Below are 11,392 nucleotides of genomic sequence, written 5' to 3'. Positions count from 1 at the left end.
TTCAGCTTGTACTGACTTGTTTGTTTGCTTTTTTTGATGAAAGTAAGGTTTGACATTTTCAGGCATGTCTGAAATGCAGAAATTCAGGCTGAAATTTCACCAGTCCTATAACAAAACCAAAAGGACAAAATGCTATCTGTCACCTTACTGTCTGTCTTCAGCTTTGCAATATACAAGCAGCATATCTGGCTTCTGGACTTTATTATTCCTAGTACTTGATTCCTTTCTGAGTCTGGTTTTATGTGCAGTAGCAGTGAAAAATGGATGAAAATGCACGCTGGGGAACAGAAAGCATCTGGTGTTCAATATAATGGAGATGCCAGGATACTGGTGTCCTGTAAAATATGTGTTAGAATAGCTAAGCATGACTAATGCATATGCACTTGAGCAACTCACAGAGAGCTGGTTTTCACTAAGAGTGAGAGTATTTTAGTCAGAAGACTTGTGATATACATGCTCTGCACCGCAGTGGGTGTATCAGAAACCCATTTGTGACTGAAATGGATTCCAGGTACTTGCAGAGATAAACAATGCTCACAGTACTTCTCTGGCGTGTAGTCAATATGATGGTGCCTGCTTATAGCAGAAGTGATTTCACACATCCCTGGGCCTCCTTAGAGCTCCTGAAAAAGCTTGGAGACCTAAGGTGGTTTTTGTGTACTCTCTGGGAAGTGCTGTAAATTGCTGCATGTGAATTGCATCTACTTACGTGGTCTTTTTCCTGTGTCTTACATAGCTTCATAAACAGTCAGATATACTGTCATAAAAATGTTCCTAATAATTTAAAACATTGACATTAAATGTAAAAGAACAAGAAATGCTTATTGGGACAGCTTTTTCTTGTCACACTGGCATACAGTAGGGGTAACCTTCACTGATGTGTGTGGCATTACACCACCATAAAACACTGGTTAAATTAGCAAATCTAGTAGATCATGTTTTCAGAAGTGGGGAACCTGGCATTTCTCCATTTCAATAGGCCCTGTCTATGGCCTTTAGCTAATGCTACAGAACAGTGAACTATGTTTTTTATGTAAGTGGAAGCAGGTTCAAGTCCTGCTTGATCTTCTTCACTAGAGATAGCTTGGGTGGCAGCAAAAGAACTTTTTAGAGAATAGTGGGAAATAAATGAACACAGAAGAAAGAGACCAGTCTGTAAAGGCAAAAGCAGCTACAACTTTATTTTTCCACATTGCTTTTCTAATAGAAAAAAAAAACACGAAGAAACAATTTCTTTTTGGGTTGGATTATATGAAAAGAGACTGATTCTACATTCCATTCAGTGTTCAATAACCAAATAACATTTTATAAGTTTTTAATTGTTTTAATCCTTCCTGAATTATCAACTTTTTTGGCCTAACATGATTTTTTCTATAGGAGACTGCCACTGTGTAAAAGTAGGAACATTCTGTAAAACAGTGTGTTTTAATGAAATGTCTTAAAAGGATAAAAAAAGCATTTCTGTGAGGTCTGTAAATGGTTTAATTTTTGTTTTGTTGTGAAATGTATCAAATTTATTCCCATCTCCTTTTTCAGTGTATAGAAAGATGCAAGGTAAAATTCCATATGGCTCAATATTGTTAGAGAAAAACAGTTGTTTAGACTTATGACTCTTGCATATCAAAGAAATTAATTTAAGACATAAAAAGTTAATGTTTTCATCCAAAATAAATGATATTTAGATACACAGACATATAGGTAAATGGAACACACTGTTATTACCCCGTGTTTAGTTATTCCTCACTCTTTTTCACCTGACCTAGAAGAAGATGAAATGCAGCAAGTGTTTGGATTAGTGCACACCAGGTATGGCAAGTGAAACCTTGCAAAGCATTCCTGTGCTGTTGAGATGAAGTGATTTGCTGCCTCCTATTTCAAACTCTTTCATACTCACTTGCTCTGACATTTCTCAGACTGGTTCATAATAACTTCAGTAGTCTTCTTACCTACCCCATGAAAGTCAAAATCCTTTCCTCTGTTCATTTAATGATTAAGATCTGCAAGTTTTCTTATATGTTGATCAGAAAAGTTCATTGTTATTGCCTGATTCCATTAAAGAATATATTTCTCCTTCTGCCCAACTGATCAGACTAATCCTTAACTCCCTTTGCTGTGGCTCATCAAGACAGGCAGAACAGCTTATATCTGCATTAAGCCAGACTCTGTAAGCTCTCTAAATGGAAATGTGCAATTTTGCATGCAGCTGTCTAAATGTATTATTCCTATTAAACAAGCGATCCTCTTCCCTAGAAATATGTTGTTGTCACTTGGAAATGCAGAGTTACATAAGAAAGTCCTGCTGCATCGCAGTAATAATATATCATGGAGAATAAAGGTGTCTGCTTCTTATCTGTCCCTTTACATTTTTTTTCAAGATTATGTTCTGTGGCCTTATTTTTGCACTGAATTTCAGTAGGACTTTATTAGTAACTCCAGTAAGTAGTCTGCAAAAGGGCCAGATTCTGACCTTTTGCTTGTTCAGCAGTGTACCTGCTGGTTTATAGGTGCGTGCAGAAGGTCAGAGTCATGCTCAATGCTTTCTGTTTTTTCACAGTAATTTTAAGCAACAGTTTTATCTGGCAAGGGAACAGCCTCAACAGCCATCATCATCATCTGTTCTTTCTGTGTTTTCCTGTGAGCCTGGACCTGCCTTGTTTGTCCTTCCAGCCGCAGAGTCCATTCATGACGAAGTCTGCAAAGAGAGAACAAGTGCTTAGCAAGTACTGAGCCAAATCCTTCAAATGTATCCAGGGCTTTTCAGCAGGGTTGAAGCTTTCCTCTCTTTCATCACTGTAGCATTTGTCCCATATTTATTTACCATCTACACATCTCTCTAGCTTACTAGATTGGGAATGCAGGGAAGAAAGGGATAGTGCTGATGCTATCAGTGGTTGACATTGCCGGATTCCTAATGAGTCAAACAACTGCTGAAATACTGTCAGTGCGAAGAGCTCTGGTTTTTCCTCTGGGGTATTCTCAAAGCCACACAGAAATACTGTCTATGCGGTAAGGTCATTCAATGTATAAATTGAAAAATACAGTTACACCCCCTGACCCCCCAAGTTCCCTGTAAAATGCTGTGGAGAAGAGCAAGCAGAACGTTAAATATGTCCATTTGGGTTTACTCCGACGAATAAGAAAAAAAAAATAACCATTTTGTAACCAAAATTTCTGCAGGCCTTGTATGTGTTTAATGAAAGGAATTGATGTCACATGCAAGAGGAGCCACATAGCTTCAAGACATAAGTATAGTACAGGCAAAAGAGAAAATCACTAGGGACCACTTCAAGTTATTGCTGGCCGAGTCACTTTCCACAAGAAATGGTGTTATGAAACACCTGACCCAGTAATACTATAGGATTAGGTATCATACGGTAATGCCAAATGCATCATGGAATATATGGGTTTTTATATTACATTTGGTGTGTTAAAAAGAACAGCAGCCAATGATTTAATCTGAGAAAAAGTTAGCAGTAGCTGTTTCACATGAATGCTTGTGGTAGTTTGGCTTCAGAGTTTGTTTTCAGATTGTGTTTTAAACTTTTCTTGTCTACGGTGTCTGGGCTTCACCATTCTCTTGTGCCCATAGTTAAGCCTGAAAACATTGGTGCAGGTATTTACCAAAAATTTGCCATTGAAGGCATCAGTGTTCCTTATCAACTAATGTCTTAGGTGTCAGAAAGAGAGCACTTTCTATACTTAGAGCCATCTAATTCTCCCAGGTGCCACTTACATGAGGTAGTGGACCTACGGATTTTGTAATGACAGTGTCTATTATCTCCTGAAGGTATCTTTTTTTTTTTTTTTTTTTTTTAAATTAGAGAACACTTTGCAAGCAATTTGGGCTTTGGTAAAGTGACCTTGAAGGAACTTGACTGGGTCTGTTTCAGTTGTGATCAGTCAGTTAAGGCATACTGCATACGTATGTGAAGACATAGTCCAAATTCTTTTGCTGCATTTTTTTCCTGTTCAGAGAAGATCTTATACAAGCTTTTAACATTTTTGACTTTGTGAAGCTAGAAGTATTTTCTGCACCCCTAATTGCAATTAGTTTGTGATGTCTTCTTGCAATATTTTTTTATGAAGCTGGGGTGACAAAAGTTTCCAGTGCAGCTGAACACTGTGCTGGGTTTTGTCATACATGCTTTCCCTCCAGCAACTTGGTGATTTGGTTTTGGGACTATTACTGATTAGCTGGAGTAGGATGCTGGGAGCAGGACTGTCTACATCTGACTCTGTTGGGACACGAGGCCTGCCCAGTTCTTGATTTCTTCATCCTTAAAATAATGATAATAGCTTCCTCCTTGGGCACTAGGGTCACAGTACCTGGCAGTTTTTTTAAAGAAACAGCCATTTACCAGCACATTCCAGTTTACTGAAGTCAAATTAATTTATTTGAATGTCCCAGTTTTGAGGAAAGTTTATGCAGGGGAACCTTGGTCAACCTAAGGAAGAAACCCCCATCAGAAAAAAACACAAGAGACACAGGTATTTCTTATAATCTTTCTCCATCTGTTATTAGTCAGGGGATTCATGAAGAGCAACAGGTTGTGCAAGTATTTGAAGCAGTCTACTAAACTTGTATGTTGTATCTATACCAGTCACAACTCTTCCTAGGCAATGCCTGGAGTTTTATACTATTTTGGAAAAATATTAAATACATTTGAATAACCTTATTTTTTACCTGTCATAAGCAAGAATGCTTATGAAATCTGTTTCATGGCATAGGAAAATCTTATTGTACTGTTTATGTCTTTGGGTTTATATGATGCAAAAGGCTGTTAAACATGGTAAAGACGCTATGGATTTGCTTGTGCTACACATCAAATGAGTGATTTGCCTGTCCCTTTAATGTAATACTATTTTATTTATTTGTGTAGCTGTACCAGTTCCAGGTAAAAATCCCGATATTTTCTGGCTGTCACAAGCCGTTCCAGGTAAAAATCCTGATATTTTCTGGCTGTCACAAGCCATAGTGCCAAAGTTGTGGCTATACTCCAAGGCCTTTGAAGAATGCTCATGAGGTTCAGGGGTGAGGGGTGTCTGAGTTTCCATGAAGAAGAGCCATGGAAATATGAGATAAGCAGCTGTGAGAGGAAAAGTGCCAAAGATCCAGAACACAATCTGTGCTATGAATAAAGCAGTACAATAATGGTTACCTTATTTTAAAGCACGTGATGACATGCCTTGCTGGTCTTGTGCAAAAGAAAAAAATACCACTTACTTGTTCAGGGCACTTTTGCTTAACCTAGACTCTTCACCTTCTCGTTGCTTAGTTTGCTCTTGGATGACTTTTTCCCAGAAATTCTTCAGCTCTTCTGCATCATGACCACCCATTTTGTAACGTCTAGAGTTGGTATGCGTGCTCATTTTCTGAAAAACAATTTGGAGGTCAGAACAGTCAGGAGTCTAACCTGAGGCAGATACTGTGTTGCTTAGCCCTTTGCAATTTCTTTCTCATGGAGTGCTATTAAAATAAAACACGTTACCTGAGAAGAATAAGTAACTGATGCTTACTATGCCTTGAAGGAAAATACAAGGCATTGGAACAGGCCTTGGGTGATAATTAAATTGTATACTTATATTTTTGTAATATAATGACTGAGTAATGGCTACGCATAGTACAGTTCACTGAAATGTTGTGGAGGCCTCAGGATGTGTGAGATTTTAACTGGTTTTGGAAGGATTTGGGATAGTCCAAATATAGTGCCATTTTCAGTGAAGTTCAGATAAGATGTTGTGAAGGGCTTTCCCTTCCTCTGCCTCCTGCAGTTTTAAAAGAGATCGTAGATGGTTGCTATCCAAAGGGTATACATTGCTCTTAAATGATTCCTTTTACTACTCCAATGATATAAAGTACAAAATATGCAGGGGAATTATCAACTCAAAGTTAAAGCACACAGAGTACAAAGCCCTGGGGAACTTGTTATGGCCATGTTCTTTAATTTATCAAAATTCAGTCTTAAATGTTGTTAAAAGTAGAGCTTGTTAAAATATAGAGATGAGTTCCAATAAATGAGAAAAAGGATGGAAATGAGGTGAATTTCTCCTTGCTAAATGCATAGTATTCAAACATGGAAGGTTTTAAAATTCTCAGCATGACTGATGCACTTGCTGATATTACCAAATATACCTTGGTTATCAGATCTTAATGGTACTTTGAAAAGTTACGTTCTGCTGTCTATTCCCAAATGAAATAATTAGAAAAATTCCATCATGTACTATATTTGTTGCCATACTATATTTGTTGCTGTACTATATTGGTTGCTGTTGCTTTGCTATGATGTTAAATAAGGTACCAACAACCCCTTATACTTCTACCCCTGCTGTGAAACAGTATTTCCTGCATCAGTCTCCTACACTAAAACCCTCCAGCAGGTGGGAGGAGGCAAGAAAAAAACCAAACCCCAAACCCATGTTCCTGAGTTTTCTATGACTAGATCAGCACATAATTTGAAGGTTCCTGTGAAATTCCTTTGCTTCCTTGTGTTCATGTATACTCTGCTGTCACTAGATACTTTTGCTGTCTGTCCACTCTGTAATGCTGATGAATTAATACCTCATAGACACTGATAAGTACTTTTGAGTCTGCTTTATAGACAGTGTCATATATTATAAGCTATCCTTAATAAATGCTATAAAGATTATGCTAATGTAGGCCAATCTGAGGAAACCTTTGAGTTGTGCAATGCTGTAAGGAGAAGATTAGAGAAAAAGAAAAGGACGGTCAGATGCAACACAATGAAGGCAGACTTGTGTAAGGTCTTCCTATCAAATACTGTATGTTAAAGTCCTGAAGTTTTAAATGGGTATGTAAGTCAGATCTTGGCATCTCCCTAGATGTAATATTTCAGATTTGGCATAATTTTCATAAACCTTTTTTTCAGAAAGATCAATAACAACAAATAACTTTGCCAAACTTGGTGCTAAGTCTGACCGGACTGAAAAACTTTCTTAACAAAAAGAAAAATCTCTTCCAGATGCAATATTTTTTCATGGAGAAGTCCAGTTGCTTAAAGGCTGGCACAGTCCAACTCGAGTAGCAAGTGTGAACTGGTTAGTCCATGTAATATAATCTCCTATGCAATGGAATATCAGACATGCTTGAGTTGTTAGGATACTGGTCTTCTTCACAGCAAGGTCAGCAAGAGCTACAATATCACCAGAACAATCAGATATTTTCATCTGAGGCAAACAACAGTTTTCTGGTGTTTCCTTTGCTGTGAACTGGGGATGCTGTAGCTGTAGCATAGTGGGGTACATCAGTAATTGTTACACTGGTGTGGGTACATCAGTTCTACTACCTCCTTTTGCTAAATGTGCTTTGTTTATTTATGATATTGTCTAAATGGAAATATGGATAATCTTTTAATGATCTTTTATCTCACTCTGAGGCCCTAAAATAACAGTATTATTTAAAGCTTCATCCTGCAAAAACGTATGCATGTCACAGACACACTGGAACATGCCCTATCTGAATCTTAATTCTATAGGCTTTAGGCAGTGTTAGAATAAACGCTCTGGTAATAGTGAGTGATGGAATATGATTATTTCATCATTCCTAGATCAACAGGTCACCTGGGTCTTTGCACCATTTAAAGGCTCTTCTCTCAGTAGCAGCTGCCCATTTGACACTGTTCAGGTAATTATCCTGTTGCCTCAGAAGCCAAGTGCAAGCTGCTGACAAACTGTCTGAGTAGGTTTGCTCTCCAAACCCTATTATACTTTGGCTCATGTAAAAGTCTGCCATAACACATTAACCTTTTATTAAAGATTACATTTTTATGATTATTAAACTTCTAGTAGATACTCTTCGAGTGGTACAAAGAGGGCCTCCAGTCTTTATCTGAGGTCTAAATTGGTTAGATCTTTTGGAGGTGCATGAGGGTTTTGCCTGCCTTAAATCTTGGCTGCTCTAGTCAGAGGAACAAGCTGTGGTCATACAGGTACCCAAAGGATGGAAATACTTCTGCAGATGTCAGTCTGGCGTGTCTGTGGGACTTCCTGCAAGCCAAGAACTTCTGACTTGATAATAATTCCCTGGAAAAACAGAAACAGTTGAATCTTTCACGTGGTATTGCTGTGGTCCTGGCTAAGACAGATTCTTGGTGTAAGACTTTTGAAGATGGTGCTGTCTGGCATTATTAGCCAGCTTCTCTTGTGGTATGGTATGTGAAAGCATCCTTTCTTTGAGCCTGGCATTACGACATCCATGTACACAGATTAGAGTTCACATATACTGTGTAATACCTTCTTTTTTTGCCAATTGAAAGATTCTGCTTAGGAGCTTGGTTTGGATTTGTGAGTTGTTCTTTAGTTTTCTTTTCTTTGTATCAAAAAAATTATTATTGCTCTAGAAAACATGTTTTGTTGTTGCAGTTGAGTGGTTTTCTGCTTTCTTTGTAGATGTCCCAATAACATAAATTGGAGTTACACTAACAATCTGACTTAATTTTGGCAAACTTCTTGATTCCTTCACTCACATATGTCATGGTTCAGAAACTAGCAGGACAGTTAGATTTCCTCTGTAAGTCAAAAACACACTTTTCTTAGAGTCACTCCACTAGTGTTACCTCGATGGAAAGTGAGCAAGGAAAAGTGGTTATCATCTTTGTTTTCATTTTGGATTGCCAGGTTATAATTCCAGAGAAATTAAAGGGAAGTCCAGGAGATGTCTTTCTGGCTACTAACAGGAGGTTGTTTTACATGTTTTTCTGCTGATATGAAAGTAAAATAAGCAACAGCAACACTTCCATAGGTTGAAAATGATTCATTCAGAAGACTTGATTCAGTGTAAGTATCACTTATGGACTGAAAATTTGTATTATGAAACTTTCAGCAGTACATTTCCTATAAAGGGCTACTAAAATGTGTATAACACTGGTGCAAGGCAGGGTCCCTTATGACATCTTCAACTAAGATGGTTGAGGAAGGACTGTTTCTGTATGGGTTGTGCAGTCCTACCTGCCCACTTGAAATATCGTTGACTGCTGTTTTGGGGAGTTGAGCTGATAAAACAAAATTTAAATAAAGGTAAAACTTGGATCTTGGCTCAAGTGGCTTATGTATTAACTCTGAACCTCAACTATGAGAAAGATGTGTATGTGCATATGAAAGGATTTTTTTACAGCATTCATCATTTATGGGAACTAATTTGTCTGTTAAAGAATTGTTAATTTATAGCAAATGTCCACAAGAAGACATAATAGTAAATAAAATTAATGGCACTGTAAAAGAAAAATCTCCTGTTTGTAAGCAAACCATAAATCACATGGCTATGCAATGATCTGTAAGGCACCCACTCACTCACAAAACACAGATAGCATTTACATATATGTTATCTCAGAGAGCTGCTGCTCTCCCAGAGCATGTTTAAAGGAGATTCAAAGTGTGAATGATGAATGTTTTTCCTCAACAGATCTCTCCAGTGCAAGGGAGAAGAAATTCTGCTTTTAGATGGAAATTATTATATGCACAACCTTTATTCACTGCCCCAAAATTGATATAGAAACAGCCAGTGGTACAGCCTTCTGCCTTTTAAACTGATGTGCAGGCTGAATGTGCTTTGGAAAGGTGTTACATTAGCATGTTTCCAAATGCTCTGGTTTTAGTCCTTTCCTGGTCTGTACATTTTGAATTATTGTAACCTTTGACAACCTCCACTGAGGTACAAAAAGGATTTTGAAGAAATATCTAATGTGAGGAATTTCTCTTTGACACACTTTGTAATTGTATTTCTACTTCAGACTCTTGCCAGAGAAATGTTTGAAATCAGAAATGGCTCTTGATATTTTGAACAAAAGTGCTATTTTTAGTAACCTTTATCTAAAATAAACAAACAAAAGAAGAAAATATTGTCTGAAGCTTCAGGAGGCATTTTTTACACTTTGTAGTCTACTTAATACATGTCTTGAGCACCCATTGTCTCAAAAATTCAGTAATTTAAATGGAGAGACAATACTTGTGCATACAATGAGATTCTCTGAAAACCTTACTTTTTAGTGAGAAGTCTTTTAAGGCATTCAGTAAAGCTGTTGACTGAACATAGTTTGAGAAAAATGTCAAAGTAATTTTAAATCAAAATGATACGTAATTTAAAAAATCATTTGGTTTGGCTAAAAAAAATAAACCAACCTTTTTTTTTTCTTATTGGAAAATATTTTAACCAGCAAAATAAAATAATGTTTTAACATTTCTAAATTTTATTTCTAACAAATTTCTAACAAAGTTTGCTGAAAGAAGAAAATCTTTAACAATAATGATTGTTTTTTGTATCTTAAACATATTTCCTTTCTAAAAGGTGGAGATAAGGCTAATTTTAATACTCTAGATAAATTTGATGATTCAGCCAATTTTGATATTGAACATGACCATGTTTCTGGAAGAATTTTTTACACTCACTACAGAATTTTTTGAAGACCATTGTAAACAATGGAAAAATTACTTTTGACTTCAATGAACTCAGTCCCTTGGGTCATATCATGACCATAAGCTATTTTCTTTGTTAGGCCACTAATTACTCTCCTATTCCTTTCGCCCTTCACTGGGGTTTGTTTGCCTAAGCATACAATATTTGCCAGCATTATAGAATAGTTACAGTACAATATATGAGTTCAAAGCCTGTTTATGTTCTTTTTTAATATAAAAAAACTTTATGCTGTAATAAGTTTTAAATTATGCTTATAGAATACATCATTAAGATGAATATTCCCTCACATGTTCATTTTACGTGGTTTTCCTTTCAGCTGAAGTATGTGTAGTACAGAAGTTCTAGTAATACCAAAGCCAGACATAGGGATAAATAACAGGTTAATAACTGAAGTTAAGATTAGATTAAAACAAAACAGAGGCAGGATGCCTCTGATATTTTATAAATCTCCCAATTTATCTCCCAATAAAGTATACCATAATATACAGAATTCAAGGTCATGGAGGGAAGAAGAAGAAGAAAGCATAATTCAAATTCACATAATTTAACAAAAAATATAATAAATATATATGCGTGTATGTCTAGGTGTGTTTAATAATCAAGATAGGAAGAGAAAATCTTATTTTGGCAAAATACAAGAATATAAATGCTTACTTTGATTGTACAGTAGCTTCCTCTTCTGTCAAAGTACGGATTTCTTGAGTGATTACTGAATAGTGTCAGTTTTACCTCTGGGTTCCCTTTTTCAAGAGGACTGCAACTGCCAGGAATAACTGATGAAATCTATTAATCCGTCACTTATTTTTATTTGGGAGTGATGACATCTGCTATTGTGAATTAGTTTAATGGCAGGGGGGAAAAACCCAAACCCACAGTCTCATTTTGTGAAGTCTGCAACACACTAAGCGGAATGACCAGACAGTTACAGGGCACAAACTCTGAATACCACATTTGATCTGTGCT

The 11,392-nt window shown here is 36.7% G+C and overlaps 1 protein-coding gene across 1 annotated transcript; it reads right to left on the bottom strand.

The window, feature by feature from the left end:
* Positions 1–1,244: 1,244 nt before the first annotated feature.
* LOC114013030 (protein FAM240B-like) lies at positions 1,245–11,163 on the bottom strand. The gene is made up of 3 exons (XM_027791381.2): positions 11,084–11,163; positions 5,225–5,373; positions 1,245–2,692 (listed from the first exon to the last, which is right to left on the bottom strand). The coding sequence occupies exons 2-3, from the start codon at positions 5,368–5,370 to the stop codon at positions 2,560–2,562; spliced, it is 279 nt and encodes a 92-aa protein (XP_027647182.1). The 5' UTR covers positions 5,371–5,373; positions 11,084–11,163; the 3' UTR covers positions 1,245–2,559.
* Positions 11,164–11,392: the final 229 nt, after the last annotated feature.

This window comes from Falco peregrinus, chromosome Z, assembly GCF_023634155.1.
Source record: "Falco peregrinus isolate bFalPer1 chromosome Z, bFalPer1.pri, whole genome shotgun sequence".
Taxonomy (NCBI): Eukaryota; Metazoa; Chordata; class Aves; order Falconiformes; family Falconidae; genus Falco; species Falco peregrinus.
The sequence above is the reverse complement of the archived record's forward strand: the minus strand, read 5'-3'. Positions and strand labels throughout refer to the sequence as shown.

What these genes read in the sequence shown, in the direction of transcription:
- LOC114013030 (XM_027791381.2), bottom strand. Translation starts at nt 5,370, where the DNA reads ATGAGCACGCATACCAACTCTAGACGTTACAAAATGGGTGGTCATGAT. An exon ending in AGCAAAAGTGCCCTGAACAA is followed by an intron (nt 2,693 to 5,224) that starts GTAAGTGGTATT and finishes CTCTCTTTGCAG; the next exon opens with ACTTCGTCATGAATGGACTC.